This window comes from Sturnira hondurensis, unplaced genomic scaffold (genome assembly GCF_014824575.4).
Source record: "Sturnira hondurensis isolate 20B ecotype Veracruz unplaced genomic scaffold, ASM1482457v3 Scaffold0004257, whole genome shotgun sequence".
Lineage (NCBI taxonomy): Eukaryota > Metazoa > Chordata > Mammalia > Chiroptera > Phyllostomidae > Sturnira > Sturnira hondurensis.
Window position 1 is genome coordinate 4,182,714 of NW_028076888.1, and position 18,005 is coordinate 4,200,718.

At 48.9% G+C, this 18,005-nt stretch overlaps 1 protein-coding gene across 4 annotated transcripts in view; it reads right to left on the bottom strand.

Moving 5' to 3' along the window:
* VPS13D (vacuolar protein sorting 13 homolog D) overlaps nt 1–18,005 on the bottom strand; it is a 231,268-nt gene that overhangs the window by 188,769 nt on the left and 24,494 nt on the right. For all 4 annotated transcript variants that reach the window (XM_037045200.1, XM_037045199.1, XM_037045198.1 and 1 more), the window contains exons 14-22: nt 17,391–17,521; nt 16,440–16,512; nt 15,857–16,027; nt 14,743–14,873; nt 13,275–13,407; nt 9,315–11,525; nt 8,064–8,215; nt 4,527–5,558; nt 666–756 (exon numbers count right to left, since the gene is read on the bottom strand). In XM_037045200.1, coding sequence (XP_036901095.1) covers nt 666–756; nt 4,527–5,558; nt 8,064–8,215; nt 9,315–11,525; nt 13,275–13,407; nt 14,743–14,873; nt 15,857–16,027; nt 16,440–16,512; nt 17,391–17,521 — 4,125 coding nt within the window. The remainder of the gene's footprint in view (nt 1–665; nt 757–4,526; nt 5,559–8,063; nt 8,216–9,314; nt 11,526–13,274; nt 13,408–14,742; nt 14,874–15,856; nt 16,028–16,439; nt 16,513–17,390; nt 17,522–18,005) is intronic.

The window sequence follows — 18,005 nt, forward strand, 5'->3', positions numbered from 1 at the left end:
CGACACTTGAGCTTTGTAATCATCCATGTTTCGTTACCTATTCGTCATGAACAGAACAGTGTTTCATTCACTTTCTAAATCCCTACTGTTCAGAACTTGATGCAGCTGATCACGGTTGTTCTGTTGAGAAGCCCAACCTCCAGAGGCCCGTGAGAAAGAAGACCAGGCTTGCACAATGTCCTCCGGCCTAAACCCCCTGGTCGGTGGCCCCCCCCCTCTTTACTGCAATGGAGTGAACACGCGCCCTGGTTTCCCAGAGACAGCCTTGTTATACGCCAGGTGTGATTAGCATGTAACTGTCATTTTCCAGGTGTAATTATTAATAACACCCCCTCTCACTCTCAAAAATGCCCCAATTTAGGCATATATATAGTCACCAGACAAAGTCTGTTAAAAACACAGGTGCCAGAGCCCCATCCCAACCTACTGAATGGGAGTCTTGGGATGAGGGCAGGGTGGGGCGGGGCGGGGTCAGATGCGCCAGCAACCTGCATTTTTAACAAGCTGACCAGACCATTCTGATGCATAAGCCAGCACTGGAGAGTGGCCATCACAAACCACAGCCACTCATCCCACACCTCCTTCAGCACTCGAGGACATTTAGGTTTGTGACCAAGATGTACAGATTCTTACCAGATTTCACAAGTTCACTGTTCCCCACTTACCAATCATCTCCAGGTGTGCCACTAACTTGGACACATTCGCTTTAGCAAGCTCGCTGGTGGTCTTATTCAGCACAAGAGAGAGCGAATGAACCTAGGCACACAGAAGACAAGGGAAGGCACTTGTTACTGGGGGGGAAGGGTCCCCACCCTTCAGGCAAACAACCGAAGCAAATACAGGAGGAAGTGAAAGGCTCAGGAACGCGGTAATAAAGCCTTTGTCAATGCCAACTTCATTTCCACTGGCTGTGGCGAGGCAGACCCTGTTCTAAGGAGACAGCTGACGGGACGGGAACTCAACTGGGCAACTGAAAACCCTGGTTCTGCAGTGTCTTCTCCGAGGCCGCCTTGTCTATGCTCTGTTAGAGAAATGTTTCCCATTATAAAACAACTTTTCTTGTTTTTACATTTGTCTTCGATACTGCACTGTTGTCATCACTCAGGTCATTAGGTAAAGCCTAATGGCTAAGTTTTGGACACTAAGAAACGTGTCCGAACAGGGCCCGAGGTCTGCCCGCTCTCGCTCGCACTCTCTCTCTCTCTCTCTCTCTCTCTCTGTCTCTCTCGTACCCTGCCCCTTCCCCCTCTTCTTCCCTCAAGCTGCGTACCTTTACTCTCTGTCTCCCCGAGGCTCCGCGGGCCCTTCTTTTGCCTCTGTAACTTGTCTCCTGAGCCCACACAGCCCAGCTGGCTCCCTTTTTTTACCTCTGTGACTTTCTAAATAAACTTTTGCTTGTATTTGAAAAAAAATGTCAGAACAAAATGATAAATATGATTTAGAATCCTGTTCAATGTCTTTGGACAAATATTTAATAGAAGCCCCTGCTGTCCAGTTGGGACTTCACCTAGAAACCACAATCAACAATTTTCTTTCCAAGGGACACCAGAGACAGAAGACAAAACCCTCTGTCTCGAAGATAGCACTCTTGGCAACAAACCAAGCCTGTACTGTAACAGTGGCATCTGAAATGCTCCAAGGACTCTGAGTCTCGCACGTGTTGAGACAGGTGCCTCTGTGTGCCATCGCTGGGGACAATGGATCAGCTGGAGGGAAGGAGGGAGAAGGGAGATGAGCAAACCTCGATTCACCCGCATGGCTTCCCAGCGGCCATGCCACACTAACCCCTCAGTCTTCGGTGCCAACCACCAAGCACGTGCTCAGGAAATGTCTGATTAATAAATTACTAGGAAGGAAAAAGATGAGAAATGAAAGACTATGGTAAGAGGAAAGGAAGAAGGAAACATCTGTAGAGGAAAGCAGAGGAAAAAGGAATGGATCGCTACAGGGGGAGCCGTGACCGAGGTGCCACCCCAGTGCCACACAGGCTCCCCTGCAGGGGCTTCTGGACACGGGCCACTGATGGACCCGAGGGAGCAGGACTGCCATGAAGAGGGGGCCGCAGAACCTCCCGTCACTTATACGCTGGGTATAAAAACACCTTCTTTGGCCCTGGCTGGTGCACCTCAGTGGACTGAGCACAGACTGTGAACCAAAGGGTCGTTGGTTCGATTCCCAGTCAGGGCACATGCCTGGGTTGCAGGCCGGTTCCCCAGTAGGGGGCACGCGAAAGGCAACCACACATTGATGTTTCTCTCCCACTCTTTCTCCCTCCCCCTCCCTTCCCTCTCTCTAAATAAATAAAATCTTTATTTTAAAAAAAGGCTTTCTTTGGAGAAAGCCAGCTGTCACTGCCCAAACCCACTATCTAAGTGTGAGTCGCAGCATCACTATAAGTGGGACAGCCAGGTGTTGTATGCCTCCTGGCGTGATGCAACGGGACACACTCAGCACCACCTAGAAATGTTTCTACCAGAAAGTCGAACCTGAATCTGATCACATCTCTAGAACTAACTTCCATTTCCAAAATGAGAAGGTCACAGAAGTCCAACGGCAAATCCGACAAATCCAACAACACTCTGTCGCACTCTAACCCAGTGTCTACAAGTCAGCTGCGTGGGGGGATGAAAGGGAGGAAGGCTGGCTTACTTTAATTGACAGATTTCGGAGACACGACAGCAACTGTGATACGTGAACCTGACTTGGATCTCCATTCAGAACATTCAGACACCAGTTTGCTGAGCTGCCCTCACTTTGTAGATGAGGAACGTGAAGCTCAGAAAACCAAAAGTACTCCACCAAATTGCAGAGATCAAAGGAAAGACACGAAGCTCCTTAAACCATCCACTCCCCTACGATCCACCGGTAATGGGCATTTCTGAGACAATTGGGGAAATCTAAGTACGGACTAGCGGGTGTTAGGTAACACGACGCAATTCTTGCTGATTTAGTTAGAGGGGACGATGAATTGCGGTTGTATTTTTTAAAGTCTTTGTTTTTCGAGAATGAAGTCTGTAGAGATGAAGTGCTACCTGGAACCTGCTTTACACACTTCAGCAAAGAGAAGAGAGGTCAGAGGTGGGTGTGATGGCTCTGCAGGGCTGGGCCCGGGGGGCTCCTCGTACCTTCTCTCTGGGGTATGTCTGAAAATCTTCACAATAAAAATGTTCTCAAAAATTCTAACTCTAGAATAGTGCACTTTTGAGGGACAGTCACCTAGCCTTGTTCTGGAAAGCCAGCTCTACCTATCCGTGCAAAGCCCCTGGAAACACTTCACACGCGACACCGCCAGTTCCCGAGACAGGTATTGCAGGCAGCACAGAACACGGTCACAGCTGCAAACACAGCAAGTCCAGAAGAGCGAGCGAGGCCTCTCCGGTTTCTGTCTGTCCTGCTAACCTCAGTATCGGAGGCCCTGGAGTTCTGCCAAGACACTCGGTCAGACGTTGAACGTGAGAGGAAAAGCTGGTTCGCACCCACCTCTCTGAGAGCTCTTCGCTCTCTGGAGGAATGAGGCCTACTGCCAGCTGAGGAGATAAAACACGCTGGGACTGGAAAGCACGTGATTCCCCTCCCGACTTCTCTCCAGCAGCAAGTGCAAGCCCACACGTGCTACGGCACATCGAGGAAGAACGTCATCCTGGAGACCCACTGGTGGGGGGCCCAGGGCGCTGGGCTGGTGCCAGGCACAATGAGGTGCCCCCAAATGGTCATCTAAATTTAACTGCTTACATGTCTCCCTGTTCTGTCACACTGAGTGGAACAGCCTTAGAGTCAAATGCCGTCTTTTTAATGTGTTTTTCAACATTTACAATATGAGTACCACCAACAAGTTTTAAGTGTGGCAGTCCGTGTAGTAATCAAAATAATAATAGCTATCGTTCACGGAATGCTACTTTGAGCCACGCACTGTGCAAAGGGCCTCACCTGTATTACCGCATCCAACACTTGAAACAACCCAGTGGTGCGGGCACCGTTTCCCACCCCAGTTTATGGATGAGAAAATTAAGAAGCAGGTTAAAAAATGTGTCACAGCCACACGGCTGTGTGGTTACAACAGAAGTGGCAGGATTTAAAGCCTGACTTTTGAGACTTCGTTCTTAGCCGCCGTACCATTGCCCTCCCAAAGCCAACATTCTGAGTGAGAGGGGAGATGGTGATAAAGCCACATTGTAAAGACACTAGACATTCACCAGGTGCTTTACATACATGACTGCATTTAGTTACCTTAACAGGATGATGGAAAATGAGGAAACTGAGGCTCAGAGAAACTAAGTAATTCCCCTGAACTATACAACCCCCAAAACATAAAGAGCCACTTAAACCACTGATTGTCCCCACCTCCAGATGGGATCCACACTGAAACCTTTTCTGAAACGTTGTCTGCCCTTTTGTAACAGACATCCAGAAGACTAGACAGCTTCCCAGCCAGGGAGGTCTATTTTCCACAGTACATGTACAATGACAGCATTAAAATAAACTACAATTCATGCTCAGAACTTCTAGGGGTGAAAGGGAACCAATACCTTGAGGTCCAGCTTGGTGTTAACCGGATCCTGCAGTTCAGACGCCAGCAGAGCACTGGGTTCCAACTTCACGTTCTGCAGCACGTCCTCGGGCAGCACCTTCATGGCGTGGTTGTCTGCAGTGGAACCGATCCCAAAGAAATCCAGTATCACGACCCAGGTCTGCAGCGTGATGAGCACGTCCAGGCAGTTGAAATCAACATTGATGCTCCGGTTAACTCGGCTGTAAAGGGACGAGAACTCCGGGTGTTTCTTATCCACCAAGAACACATTGATGTGGACCAGGGAATCATCAAATTTACTCTTTCCGGTGAGAATTGCGGGCTCATCTACTGTTGGAGACGGAGGCGGGGTCAAGGGGTAGTCCTGGTCTGGGACCTCCTTCTGCTTCTTCCGGGACACCGAGGCAGGTCTCTGATACAGCTGGAAGACATTGGGAGCCTCCTCCATGTGGGAAGGGAGCGACCGAGGCATGTCAGGGTACTCCACGTTGGATAACGAGGGGCAAGACTGAGAAAGGTACTCTTTTTGTGCTAAACTTAATGGCTTAGGGGCTCCCCGAGACACCATCAGGTTCTTGTACTTGGAATCTGGGTTCTTCTCCAACAAGTCTTCCATCAGCAGAGAGCGCAGGGCAATCTGAATGGACAGGGTCTGAGGGTGGTCTTTATTGAATTCCACCTCAAAATCCTGAAACCTCAAGCTCACGAGCCCCTGGGCCCCCAAAGTCAGATCTCCACTTAGCTGAACTTGAAGCTCTGCTATACAGAAGTTGGCTTGAATCTGGGTGAAGGACTTGGCTTCCTTCGCGGACAAGGACTTCTGGGAAGAGCTGGAAAGGCGGGAGCGGCTGAACAACCCATTCTCCTTCCTCTCGGCGGGAGGCTCACCGCAGGCGCCGGGGGGAGGCGGCGGGGAACTGGGACAGGGCGAGGAGGTGGTGCTGACGGGGAACCTGCTCAGGTCTTCGCTGTACACCAGGTTGTCCAGCGTCTGCAGAACCTGCTCGTACACATGCTTCGCCAACACCACCTGTGCACAGGAGGAAAACTCGGTTATCCTGCGACCGCTACTAACTGCACTTGGCGGCACTGCCCACAGTGATTTGTATGGGTCCCCCCGGGAGGGTACAAATTAGTCGATAGCAAGGACAATCTGTTTTGTTTCTTTTCTATCCTTACCCCTCTCTCGGACCCATGTCTACTCAGGGGCCCTCCGCCAGTACCTCACGGATAGTCCACACACAGTAAATGTTCAACAAGTGTTACTGGTTGTAGGCCTGCATCACTCTTTAATATACTTTATTGATTATGCTATTACAGTCGTCCCATTTCCCCCTTTAGTCCCCTCTGCCCTATACCCCCTTCCCACCTGCATTTCCCCCCTTAGTTCATGTCCATGGGTCGTACATGTTCTTGGCTTCCCCATTTCCCATACTGTTCTCAACCTCCCCCTGTCTGTTTTGTTCCTACCATTTATGCGTCTTATTCCCTGTACCTTTTCCCCCATTCTCTCCCCTTCCCCTCGCCACTCATAACCCCCCTGTGACTGAATCACTCTTTCGAACCCCGCAGACACGGCTGCGGACATTGGAGGCAACACTGCTGGAAGTCTCGTGTGGTCACGCGAGGGAAACAAGACCCGTGGCTCTAAAGCCCACGCATCGTCACCAAGCAGTGGGACCACCTACGTTTCCTATGGCCAAACAAACAGGTATACTTTGTCATGAGGATGCGGATGACGTATTGTCACCTGTGTCTCTTTCTCCCTCACTTTGTTTTCAGTTACAATTTCTCATTAACAATATTTTCGGCAAGGTTTTTATTTACTTAAGAACAATTTTTCACCAGAGGAATTCCACACAGAGACAGAAACCACAGAACTAGAAAGCAATCACTTTGTAACCCCTAATTAAATAACCTCTCCCATCACAGCTCACTGGGGGAATGAGCCCGTACGAGAATGACTGATGGAGAATTTCACAGTGGGGGGTCGGGTTCCTGCCATCTGAGCACAATCGCCAATCGCGGCGTCCCTGAGAGAGACAAGCAGACACGACATGCCTGCTGACACAGTGCAGTGCGATGTACACAGCACGACCTTTGCCAAAAAAAACAAAGAATGAACCTGATTCCAGTTAAACCTGTGGAGTTAAGTTACAGTTCACAGGGGATGTGGGGGAACAAATTAAGCGGCACCACAAACAAACAGCCAATCCAGAATGCGGGACATTCTACAGGGCAGCTGACCTGGCTCTCACAACAAAATAATGGCTTGGGGGAAAAAACGCGAGGGAAGTTAAATGAACAGAGGCCCACAGATGTACGGAGCCTAGAAACACCACATGTGGGCCTTGTTAGGGCCTCAGATAAATCTACCTGAAAATAGATTAAAATGTAATGACACCAAGGAAGCCTCATTATTTTACAAGGCATGACAACATCATTGCAGTTAGTCAGGAAATGTATGTCGTCCGTACAAGTACATTCCAAATAGGAGAAATAAAAATGGCATGAGGTCTGGGATTTGCCTTAAAATCAGGTGGGGGAACAACCTGAGTGATGGGTGCATATGGTTCATTAGCTACTTTTGTGTGCATTTAAGTTTTTTCATAATAAAATACTCTAAATTACTTAAAAACTATTTTTTAATAACTTAAAGTAATTCTAACAAAGAATGTCATCTAAAACCACAGTGAATGAACGGTAACTACAAGAACAGGTCAATATGACCCAACAGAGTCCACACTATGTGCTGAACTTAAGCTGAACACTCACAAGGAAGCTTTGGGGACCGTTCTGTCGCCCAGAGACCCACACCCCGGAACCAGTGACATCAAGAGGTGCGCGTCCGGTTAACAGCACCCCTGACAAAGACTGGTGACCAGTTACTGCCCGAGCCTAGGGCCCACGGGCCTGAGATGCCATCGGTCCTCGCTGTTTTGTGTTAGACTCTTTTCTTTCATCCTATAAAAGCAGGAAAAATGACACTTAAAGGAAAAGGAGAACAAATGTGCACACACACACTCACACACAGGGAGTCCCTGCCCGGTCCGTTTCATTTCGAAGAGGGCAAGACTGATCCTAATTCCCCCTTGAAAGGACCTGTCAGCAGCTCCGACAATCAGATTATTTTACAGGCTGGGCCGAGCACGTCAGAGTCGGGCAAGAACTGTATCCTCCTGGGAAAGAGACACTGACTTTTTAAGCGGTGATTCCCTCATTTCGGAATGGCAGTGGAATTAAGGATCTGCCCACTTCCTCTATGGAACCCCTCCCCCAGAAGACAGCTAATAAGACTGGCTCCCCGGTGACAAAGGGACATGACCAAAGGACTCCACACTGACTCCACAACCAAAGGAGCAAGAGATCAACACTAACGTGCATTAATGACAGATATCTCCTTAACTTCACAGGTTTTCCTTGCAGAAGTTTATATCTAAATATGTAACACAATCTAGATACATTTACACACTAACAACATAAAATAAACACGTGACTTCAACTGTCCTGGTGTGCGAATCAACAAGGCGCTCACCTGGACTGGGTTGACGAACTTCCCTTCGATCTTCATGATGCTGGTCGTGCCCAGGCCGTCCGGGCTGAGGGAGAAGGGCAGCTCAGACTCCCTCTCTATCGGGATTTTCTCCAGCCCAAACTGAATGGTGGTGTCGTTCAGGATGTGAAAGGCTGCAGAGGAGAGAGGGCATGACTGTCTGCCAACACTGCTGGTGACCGCCGGACTGCTGACGAAGAGCAGCACGTACACACCGGGGTTGCGCACGAGTGACCCTTGGACCAGGGTCCAGGCTGGAGTACATGACTATCCCAACACCAAAATTCACAGCGCACAGAAGCACAAGACAACTTTACACACAAAAGGAAACGATATCTTCATGACATTTGCCATTTGGTGGCTTCAAAGTGTGATGTGGTGAACACTAACCCAGACCAGGGTCTATGTTAATTAAGCTTCTCTCAGCCTCCCAAGATGACATTTTCTGAGCCAAACTGCTCATCCTTACCCAGCTTCCAGACACAGATTGATTCCTCTACATGGGCCTAAGTCAAAATCAAGGAAAATACGTGAACAGCTCTAAGTGAACACCTGTTACCCAAGCAGAGAAAGCAACCTTCGGGTAAGTATGCAAATAATTTGTGAATTAACACCCGAGAAGCAGTTCTCAAAGGCATTAGCGTCTTCACCAATGTTCCAGGACTCGCCTGGTTTCTGAAGACATTGAGAGTAATAGATTAAACTGTTGGATTGTAGCCAGAGAGACTGAGAACACAAATACAGGCATTTCGTTCCTAGAACCCTGAACCGACCCAGTATAAAAGATGGCAGAATACTAAAAGGAGAGCATAACATCCACAGCCTAAAGTTCACATTCTAATTACATCAGGCCCTCTAGCTGTCCGGGATGCCGTATTTAACTACGAAAGGTCTACAGCTTAGAAATTTGAAAAATCAGATGTATTTGACCAAATTAAGTAATATTTTAACAGAAGCCACTCACTGAAACATCCCTGAAAATGAGCACTCACCCAATTTCAAAGGGGGCCATTTGAAAAATGTCTTATTTCACCAAATATGGCATTGGATGAGAAAAGGTAAAAACGTATCAAGCTAATACAAAGCATTCTAGTAAAATTCCAGTTTGATTTTTTTAAATATTCACTGAGGATAATTCTAAAAGAAAAAGGTGTTGCTGTTGTTTTAAGCAAAGTGTACGTGAGCTGGGTTCAGCACCTCTAGACAAAACGAGACTTGATCTATGCTCCTCACCTTGGCCTCTATGCAAAGACTCAAAGAAGTCATGTCGGGTGAAGTGAGCTTCCTCCTGGCTGCTGGCACTGGCAGAGCCGGAAGGAGGGCAGGACACCCGGCTGGCGTCTGACCCAGCACCCTCCCTGCCCGCCAACTGGGTGCAATCCAAAGAGTATAACTTAATGTCTTTGATTTCCACCTGCAGACGGTCACTTCTGGATTCATCATCTCCCGCCACGAAATTCTGGATGAATATCTGCCCCAAGTGCCCGACCAACAACTCCGGACTCCCGGGCTTCCGAGGGATAGAAACCACGGGCGATTCAATGTTTATGTTCAAGATCAGCTTCACGGTGTCGGAGTGCGAGGCAGCAAGGCCAAGCCCATATATGTCACTGTCCTCCAAGCTAAAGGACTCCCGGGTCTTCCGTGGCGTTTCGAAGAGCGACACCAGCTCGCTGTACTCGGCTGTCTTGGTGGCCAGCACCGTGGTGACTCTGGTGGCCGCGCTCTTCAGCATGCTCCGGAAATTTTCTTCCAGCTCATCCATGGACAAGGTCAACTCCTTCAGAAACTTTGCAGAGTGGCTGTAATGCAGGGAGGCCATCTTGAGGTTGAGAAAACATTCCTGTTTCGATTTCTCAACAAACGTGAAACTCAAAGCTTCGCTGAGGGCCGCATCCTCCATCCTGACAAATACAGATTCAAAATAGCCAATATCGCTGATGATATTTTCGTAGCCTGTGGAATTCCCGATGCTGACAACATATTGGTTCTTCACGTTATCTTGTGTCAGATCCATAAGCTGCAAGCAGCCAAGGGAGCCATTCACGTCAAAGGTGCTCCCCATCGAGACGTTGACTTTGGTGCCACCTATACTTGCAGTTGCAATTTTTCTGCCATATTTCTCTCCATTGGCCACCCCCACTGTCCGAAGGAGCAGCAGGTTAAGACGGTGGATCTCCACGGCAACCTCAGTGTTTTGTTCGTATGTGGCTTGGTAAGTTCCTTGTTCGCTAAAGCTCCTTTCAAAATCGGTCATTAAAGGTTGGGGGCTCAGATCGTCTTTCTCCTTGGGAAAGGATTTTTGAAGGAAACCAATCAGCTCCACAATTGTCTCTGGGTTTAGGATAATATCCAAATTATTCACCTGCAACGAAACCACCTGAAGAGAGCTGTCCAGATTCATCGACGGACACTCTGAACTCACAAACTGATACTCCAGTTTAATGAGGGACTCCTGCTCTTTGGTGAGAATGCTGTCAAGTGAGACACTAGGAGCTGGCTGGCTGCTCGGCGCAGCCGCAGCAGTGAAGGGGGCCACGTTGGATCCAGAGACGGGAGACTGGGCCCTGCTATCCCGGAGGCTCCCCGTGGGGATATCAAAGCTCAAGTTCTTATGTGAAGCCATCAGAAGGTCAAAATCTGCACCATAAGTCTGCATGGTGTCCACCAAGAGCAAACCATGAACGGTCAGGGAGACTTCGGCATCATAAGGCCTCTTCACAAAGTGAGCGTTGGTACCAAACACCTTGAGCACGGAAATGTACTGGCCATTGCTCTCCACACCGAGCTGCATGCAGTTCACTTTGAACTCGGCCAGGAGGAGCTGGGACTCCACCAGAACCTCCCGGGTGTGCTGCTCCAACATCACGATGCTCTGGGTCAGGTTCATGACCGAGTCTTGCAAACTTCCCCGCTGGTCCTCTTGGGGGAAAATCTTCTCTTTAGTCGGAGGGTCAGACGTCTTCATGTCTGGAGTGGTGAGGAGCGCAAAGCAATTCTTGATGGCATATATTTTATCTTCATTGATGTGGATTTTCAAGTCTGGTAAGCTGCCCGAGAGCACGGCTCCAGGGTACTTGGGATCTGACGTGTAAATCAGTCGGCGTTCTAACTGCAGATGGACATTGAATTTCTCGACCACGTGGGTAGGCCCCACGTCTATATCCTGGACGTGCTTCCAGTTGTCCTTCACCCGTCCCACCATGATCTGCAGGTCCATGAATGACAGGGAGTACCTCTCATACATCTTCGTGCTCAGTAAGTGCGCCTGCAGCTGCTCCTCACTGAACTCAACCGCAGAAAAGGGAGGTGTTTTCTCCCCGCTGCTGGCACTCGTCTCGGGAGGTGGGGTGTTCGGAGGTGTGGCCAGAGGGGTCTTATACTCCTCATCACTGAACTGGTTCTCTTCAGATGCTGGCCCATCCCCACTTTTGCTGGGTTCATCTGCAGGTAAGAAAAAGAGAATTCACAGTCTACGTCTCCCCTTACCTTCTTGCCTTCAATGTAATAATCAAGTAAAGCAGAGAATCAACCAACCCCAATTTTAAAAAATAAACGGATGAAAACTCTAAGCCAATATCCTGTATTGACCTTTTTTTTTTTCAGTAAACCCATCCATTAATTTGGAAAGCAAAACACAAAGGAAAAGCACGTGAGAAAGGACAGAAACCTCTTGACACAGGGATGCACGTCTTCGTGCACAGCCCACAGCCCACTACCCACTGCCGGAACCACATGCCTGCTGCCAGCCGCCCTGCCCGCCTGCGGGCATCGCTTCCCAAAAGCAGCAGTTTCCTCTCTCCTGGTCTGCCTGTGTGTTCACTCTGCCCCCCACTAGGATGTGGCAGAAGAACAGAGGTCTTCTCTAGCTCACTCAACACAGCACCCCCAGTGCCTGGGCCGGGACCAGGCGAGGTGCGCTTTCTCCACACGCCGTGTTCTCCAGAGCCCGCACTCCGAAGCCCGACCGCTGAGACAACTACAGACACACAGCCCCGGGCGGGGTCACCTGCGTCCCTGGTCCGTGCGGACGTCTTAGCAATGTGAGCAGGCGCTTTCTGTGGTTGTGCGGTCCTCCCTTCTCGCACTCCCTGAGCGCCCAGCTTTCCCACTCCTGCTCACAGCCCTGCCCTGTGCTCTCCCTGGGGTCTGCTCAGCACGGAGAAGGCCGAAATTCCTCGGCAAGCTTCCTCAGTCTCTAGTGCCGTGAATCCCCTCTGTCTTCCCTCCCATCCCAAGGCAAACACTGGCTCTACTGGGGATTTTATAACACACTCATAATGGAATTACCTTCCAGGAGTCTTTTTATATATGTCCCTAATACCCCTAAATAGATTAAATCTACTCTTGAAATTTAGTACTGAGAAACAATGTTTATTAAAATACAAAATGTTACCATAAGAAATAAAAAAACCCACAATGAGATACTACTTTACACCCATAAAAATTGCCGCAATCCCAAAGACAGGTAGTAACAGGTAGCTGGCAAGGATGCAGAAAAACCGAAGCCCCCACACTGCTGGTAGGATGGTAAGACAGTGCGCTATTTTGGGACACCACCGAGCCATTCCTCAAATGTTTACCACGAGGTTGTCACGTGCCCCAGCAATCCCACGCTGAAGTACACCCAAGAGACTGAAAATGTACGTTTACAAGAAAGTCTACCCACGAATGTCCACAGCAGCCAAAACGGCCAGCAGCTGAGAACGGACAAGTAAAATGTCATCTATTCACATGAGAAACAGTCTTCCGGCAGAAGGAGGAATGGAGTACTGACCCGTGCTACGACACGGGTGAACACGGAGAACACGCCGAGTGAAAAAAGCCACACACGAAAGGCCGCCTACCGTCCGACCCCATTCTCACAAACGGCCCGTGTAAACCTGGGGTGGAGACGGGTGGTGGGCGGGGGCGGGGGGGTGGAAAGTGACTGCCGGTGGGTTCAAGTCGCTTCTTGGGGTGACGCAAATACTCTGGAATTAGGTAAAGAGACTGATGCCCAAGGCCAGCAACATGCCCAAAACAACTGAATGGACGCATATTAAAATGTACCTCCATGAAAGTATTACTAAAGTGACAAATGAACTTCGAAGCTCTTAAACGTAACAGACCTTTCTTTAAGCTTTACCTGGTGAAGCACAGACAGAGTGACAGACCCAGCGGCATCCTCATCACTCCCCGCCCACACTGTACCTTGGGTATTTGTCAGCAGCATCCTTCCCAGGTCCACAACGACTAAGACGGGGTTCTTGAACTTGAAATCGTCCGGAAATACCACTTGAGGGGCAGAAATATCTAGTCGCACAGTCCACCGTTTACTCTCTTCCTGCAAAAGTAAAAAAACTACAGTTAAGTAGCTTTTAACTCTAACTGGTGAAAGGACACAGCAGCGGTCGAGGCCCCACCTTTCTGGAGGCCCCACCTTTCTGGAGGCCCCACCTTTCTGGAGGCCCCACCTTTCTGGAGGCCCCACCTTTCTGGAGGCCCCACCTTTCTGGAGGCCCCACCTGGCGTCAGAGCACGAAGTATCGGTCTCTGATGTCAGAGGGCAAAGTTTAAAACCAAAGCAGGTGAGGTACTTGAGGGCTTAAGACTTTACCACAGGCAGGTGTCTGAAGTGGGAGGGAAATTAGCAATTTACTGGTTTGGAGGTTTGTCTGCTCTTTGATTGGAATGACCCACAGTTTAAGGAACATCTTGTTCCTAAATTTATAAAACTTAATACTCTAAAGTATTGCAGAAATGATAGAACTAAAAAAAAAAAAAACCAAATTATTCAAACATTTTTATTTATTGACGGACACTGGTAACCGTGGACTTTCATGCCCTAGCATATTAGTGAAAAACATAAGCTTTGATATTTGAAATATAAAAAATACACAGAACAATTCATGACTCTGTACTGTTCTTCCCTGCAACTAAAACTGCCTGAATTATATGCATATAGTAAAAGCTAAAGCGCATGTTATCAGGGAGAAACCTCTCTGTCTAAGACAGTGGATGTGAGTTGTGCTTTGTGCGGAAACAGAAAACAGACGGACTCCCCACCCCACACCACACACCCCGAAGCACTTCCTATAGACCATCCCTGCCACCCCTCAACCCCGAGGACTCCCCATGGCCCCGCAGCAGCCCCACTCTAACTGCGCCATCTACTGCCGCATCTCGGCAGTGCACCTCCACCCCAGTGCTGAGTTTGGCTGGACTGTTGAGATGTTTCTTGGCTGTCCCTGTCCGTGACACCCTTGCACCAGCTGGGTTCTTAGCATCACAAAGTGACCATCCTAACCTGCAATGGAACCTGGGGGATGATTCCAGTTGTTTTTCTTCTGCTAACAGCAATGAACAGAGGGTGCTCAGGAGTGAAACATGGATTTAAAATAACAGGTCTAGAAAAGGGAACAAAAACGAGCCTAGAGAACACCCCAAATTTGGTACAAGGAGGAAACGTGACCTGGTCACTGCCATTCTTCTTTTATTCATTAAACCCTGACTATAAAAGACGTGAGATTTTTTGGCCAGCCGGCGAATATTTCAGAGCTTCAATTTAATCAGGGTACTGGACACGGCACGCCTCTCCAGGGCAGGCGAAGAACCTGCCCGGCAGCACACTCGCCCCTCCCTCCAGCGCCCCCAGGAGTGCGTCCGCGTGCTCACTTACAATGAAGTCGCCCACTAGCAAGCGGTCAAGAGTCTGCCGGATCTCCGCCTTGGTCTGCATCTTCAGTCTGTTGTACTGTCTTCTGGCAGCTTCGGCCACTCTCAACTCAAGTTCAGACTGATACCCAAAGCCTGCAAGATCGGACGCAAAGAGGAGGGTCAGGACCTTCCAAGGGTGTGACGGATGACAGTGCGACGACATCTGCTCTCACCAAGGACTCCCAGCAAAACTAAAAAACGACCTGTGTGACAACCACCACTTCCCACTGCAGACTGGCCGGGCACTACGCAGGGTGACAGGAGTGAGGCGACGACCGGTGAGGGACGGTCATGAGGAGGGAGCCAGGGAAAGGGACGGGAGTTGCTGGGATTTCTCCAGTTACTGTCTGAGAGACTCCCAACTATTTTATTTCAAAATCTTTAAAAGCACATTACATTGAAAAAGAAAATGAAACTTAGAAGGAAATGCCTTCTACACTCCGTCAGTGATGAGCAATAAAGCCAAGCATTATGGCTGCTGTTTATATGAAAAGTCCCCAAAACAGACTGAAAACTACACCAGCTTCATTATCAGAAAGAGGGAGGGAGGGGATACATTTAGCAAAGTAACACAATTTCACTGACAACAAAAGTGCCTTTTCTGCACCTACTGTTTCAATTCTTTTGGGGGGGGGAGAAAGGCAGACATAAATAAATCAATGATAAGAGAAAAGACAGAAATGGACTTTGTGGTATTTAATGCTGCACCAGGCAAGTAAACCAGATCAGTCCTGTCCGCCCTCTAGACAGAAAGTCTTGAACAAACCTCCTCGATTAACGGGGTCTAAGAGATCCTGGGTAGTCAGGGAAGTCACCATCTTAATGGAACGTTTAAAAAACGTTTGCTAAATGGAGCCCAAGATAAAGAAAACATTTAAGGGCACCGGTTCCTCCTGGAAAAGTGGCTTCCCGGTGCCTGCACTCTGACTGGACAGGGCAGGACGGCCCTGTGCGCCCGTCTCTGCTGCCACTGCCAGGCCCCCGAGTGCACAGTGACCCTCATTCCAGAGCACCAGAAACGACAGGAAAGAGGCCTTGAGAAAGTAACATAAGAGCAAACAAACAAAAAAGTTAACCTGAGGTATGAACCTTTCCCTTGTAGAAAAAGTCTGCTACTTTTTTAATAGCCTGGGGATTATACACGATGTTCAAGGGCCTGGTGCTGACATTCAGCCGCCTCTCGAAATGGCTGTGCGCTGGGTTCCGCTCATACAGCATCTCGAACACTGGGGCGTCCGGGTCCGCAGCTAGGGAAAGAATTGGGAGGAGAGGGGCACAGCAGTGTCAGTCCTTCCGCTCTTAACAGATCCATGAGGAATCTGGGGAAAAGACATTTCCTAAATTATCCTCCAATTAGTTCACACTAATGCACATTCTTACAAAACAGAGAACCTAGTAAGGTCTGACCCTTACGTCTAACAGGAATCCTTGACCTGCTCCCATTATGAAAACCAAGACCTGGGAAGCCCCGCAAGGTTGCCCCTGTTACACGTGGGTTGACAGACAGCACCAGGTTGCCTCCAGGTCAAACACGGGCCAACAGAGCAACCAGCAGGACACACTGGCTCTCTCACCACTGACCAGGACTACTGACCAGGACCACTGATCTGTAACCAGTGCATTTTTCAGGCTCAGTTTTAAGAACAGAGGACAAGTTACCAGGATAGTGATCACTTCTGTCTGCAGATGTTTGGAGACCAAAAGACTGTGAGACTCTGCCAACTTCTTTTTGCTGTTAAACATACAGAAAATGCATAAACGTCAGGGGAGAGGGGACAATTCAGCGGGCACACATTCTCCGGGTCACCCTTCACATCACTCTGAGAATCAAAACTCAGCACAACGGAATCAAAACTCATCGGACACCCAATCGCTGAGCACTTGCCCCCGAGGACGACCCCTGGTCTGTGCCCTCGTTCCAACCCCACAAGCAGGTCTTCCCCCTGCACTGCCCGTGTGCTGCTTTGCCTTCCGCACATGTAATGACCGCTCAGTGAGGGTTACACGTGCACAGCTCTTCCAACTCTCCCTCTGCACCCCGCCCTCTCCACAATCCACTCGCCACCCCCAACCCCGCCACAAAGAATTGCATTGCCGAGCAAGCGGCTAAATACTCGGTGATTCTGACCACATCTTTGCCAGTTCGATAACACTGAAGATCTTCTGATTAATAAAGACTATTCAATATAAAAAGCTGGCATCTATATACAGAAATCTGGAGGTGGTGTTTTTGGGACCCTGGAAAGGTAAGAGGTCCTATCAAGTGACAAAGGTCAGAAAGCATGACAACATTGGTCACAGAGGAAATTCAAACACTGACCCCAAAACGCAGAAAACAGTGTTGCTTACAGCATTTTCTTCCACATCAGAGCAAACTGCCCCGCGGTGACTACAACCAGGGGAGGAAGACAGTGCTGCCATAAACCCCACCAGCGTCTGCTCTCTGACAAACTTAGACACTTACCTACCTTCAGCCTGTCCTTGACCAGCCCAGCTGTCTCAAGAGGATCAAACGCCAAGACGAATCCGGCTGATATCACCTACCGCTTGCCCCCAACAGCCCGGCACCCACCCCACCTGGACGGCCCTCCTTCCCGCCGCCATACGTACGGGGTTCGGGAAGACCAGAAGAGGGAACAGAGTCCCTTCTGTGGCCAGGTCCCGCAGGAACAGCCCGCCCAGCCGGACTAAGAGCAAGGAGGAACGTCTTCGAGGAAGGGATTCTGCTAGGAGTTTCACATCTACAAAAAATAAACGCAAGGGCTGACACGACGCCATGGCAGCCTCAAGTGCTGCCATGTATTGGGTCCATTATTTCACAGACGACTATTGGCTATCATGAACTATTTTCCTTGAAACTCAAACCAAAAAAAACCCCCTATCTATCTATCTGTATGTCTATGTATATAAAACCTACGTTTAAAAATATCAAAGGAATATTAGACACTTCCTAGCAGAATGCATTTTACACAGAGTGCTTTATACTTAAGTTCAAGAGAGTTGTTAGTCCACACTAAGTCTATGGTATTCCAGCTCTCAAGATTACAAAGCCAAACAAACTGGGGTTTTTTTTTTAGTCATTTGCCTTTAAGCTATACTGAGTAACCTCATATAAGTAACTATCCTATGAACTGAAGTAAAGAATATTTGTGAGATGGAAAAACCAACATCTGGGTATTTATTTACACACCTTTACTTCAAGTCACAAAAAGAAGTCAAAAGCAG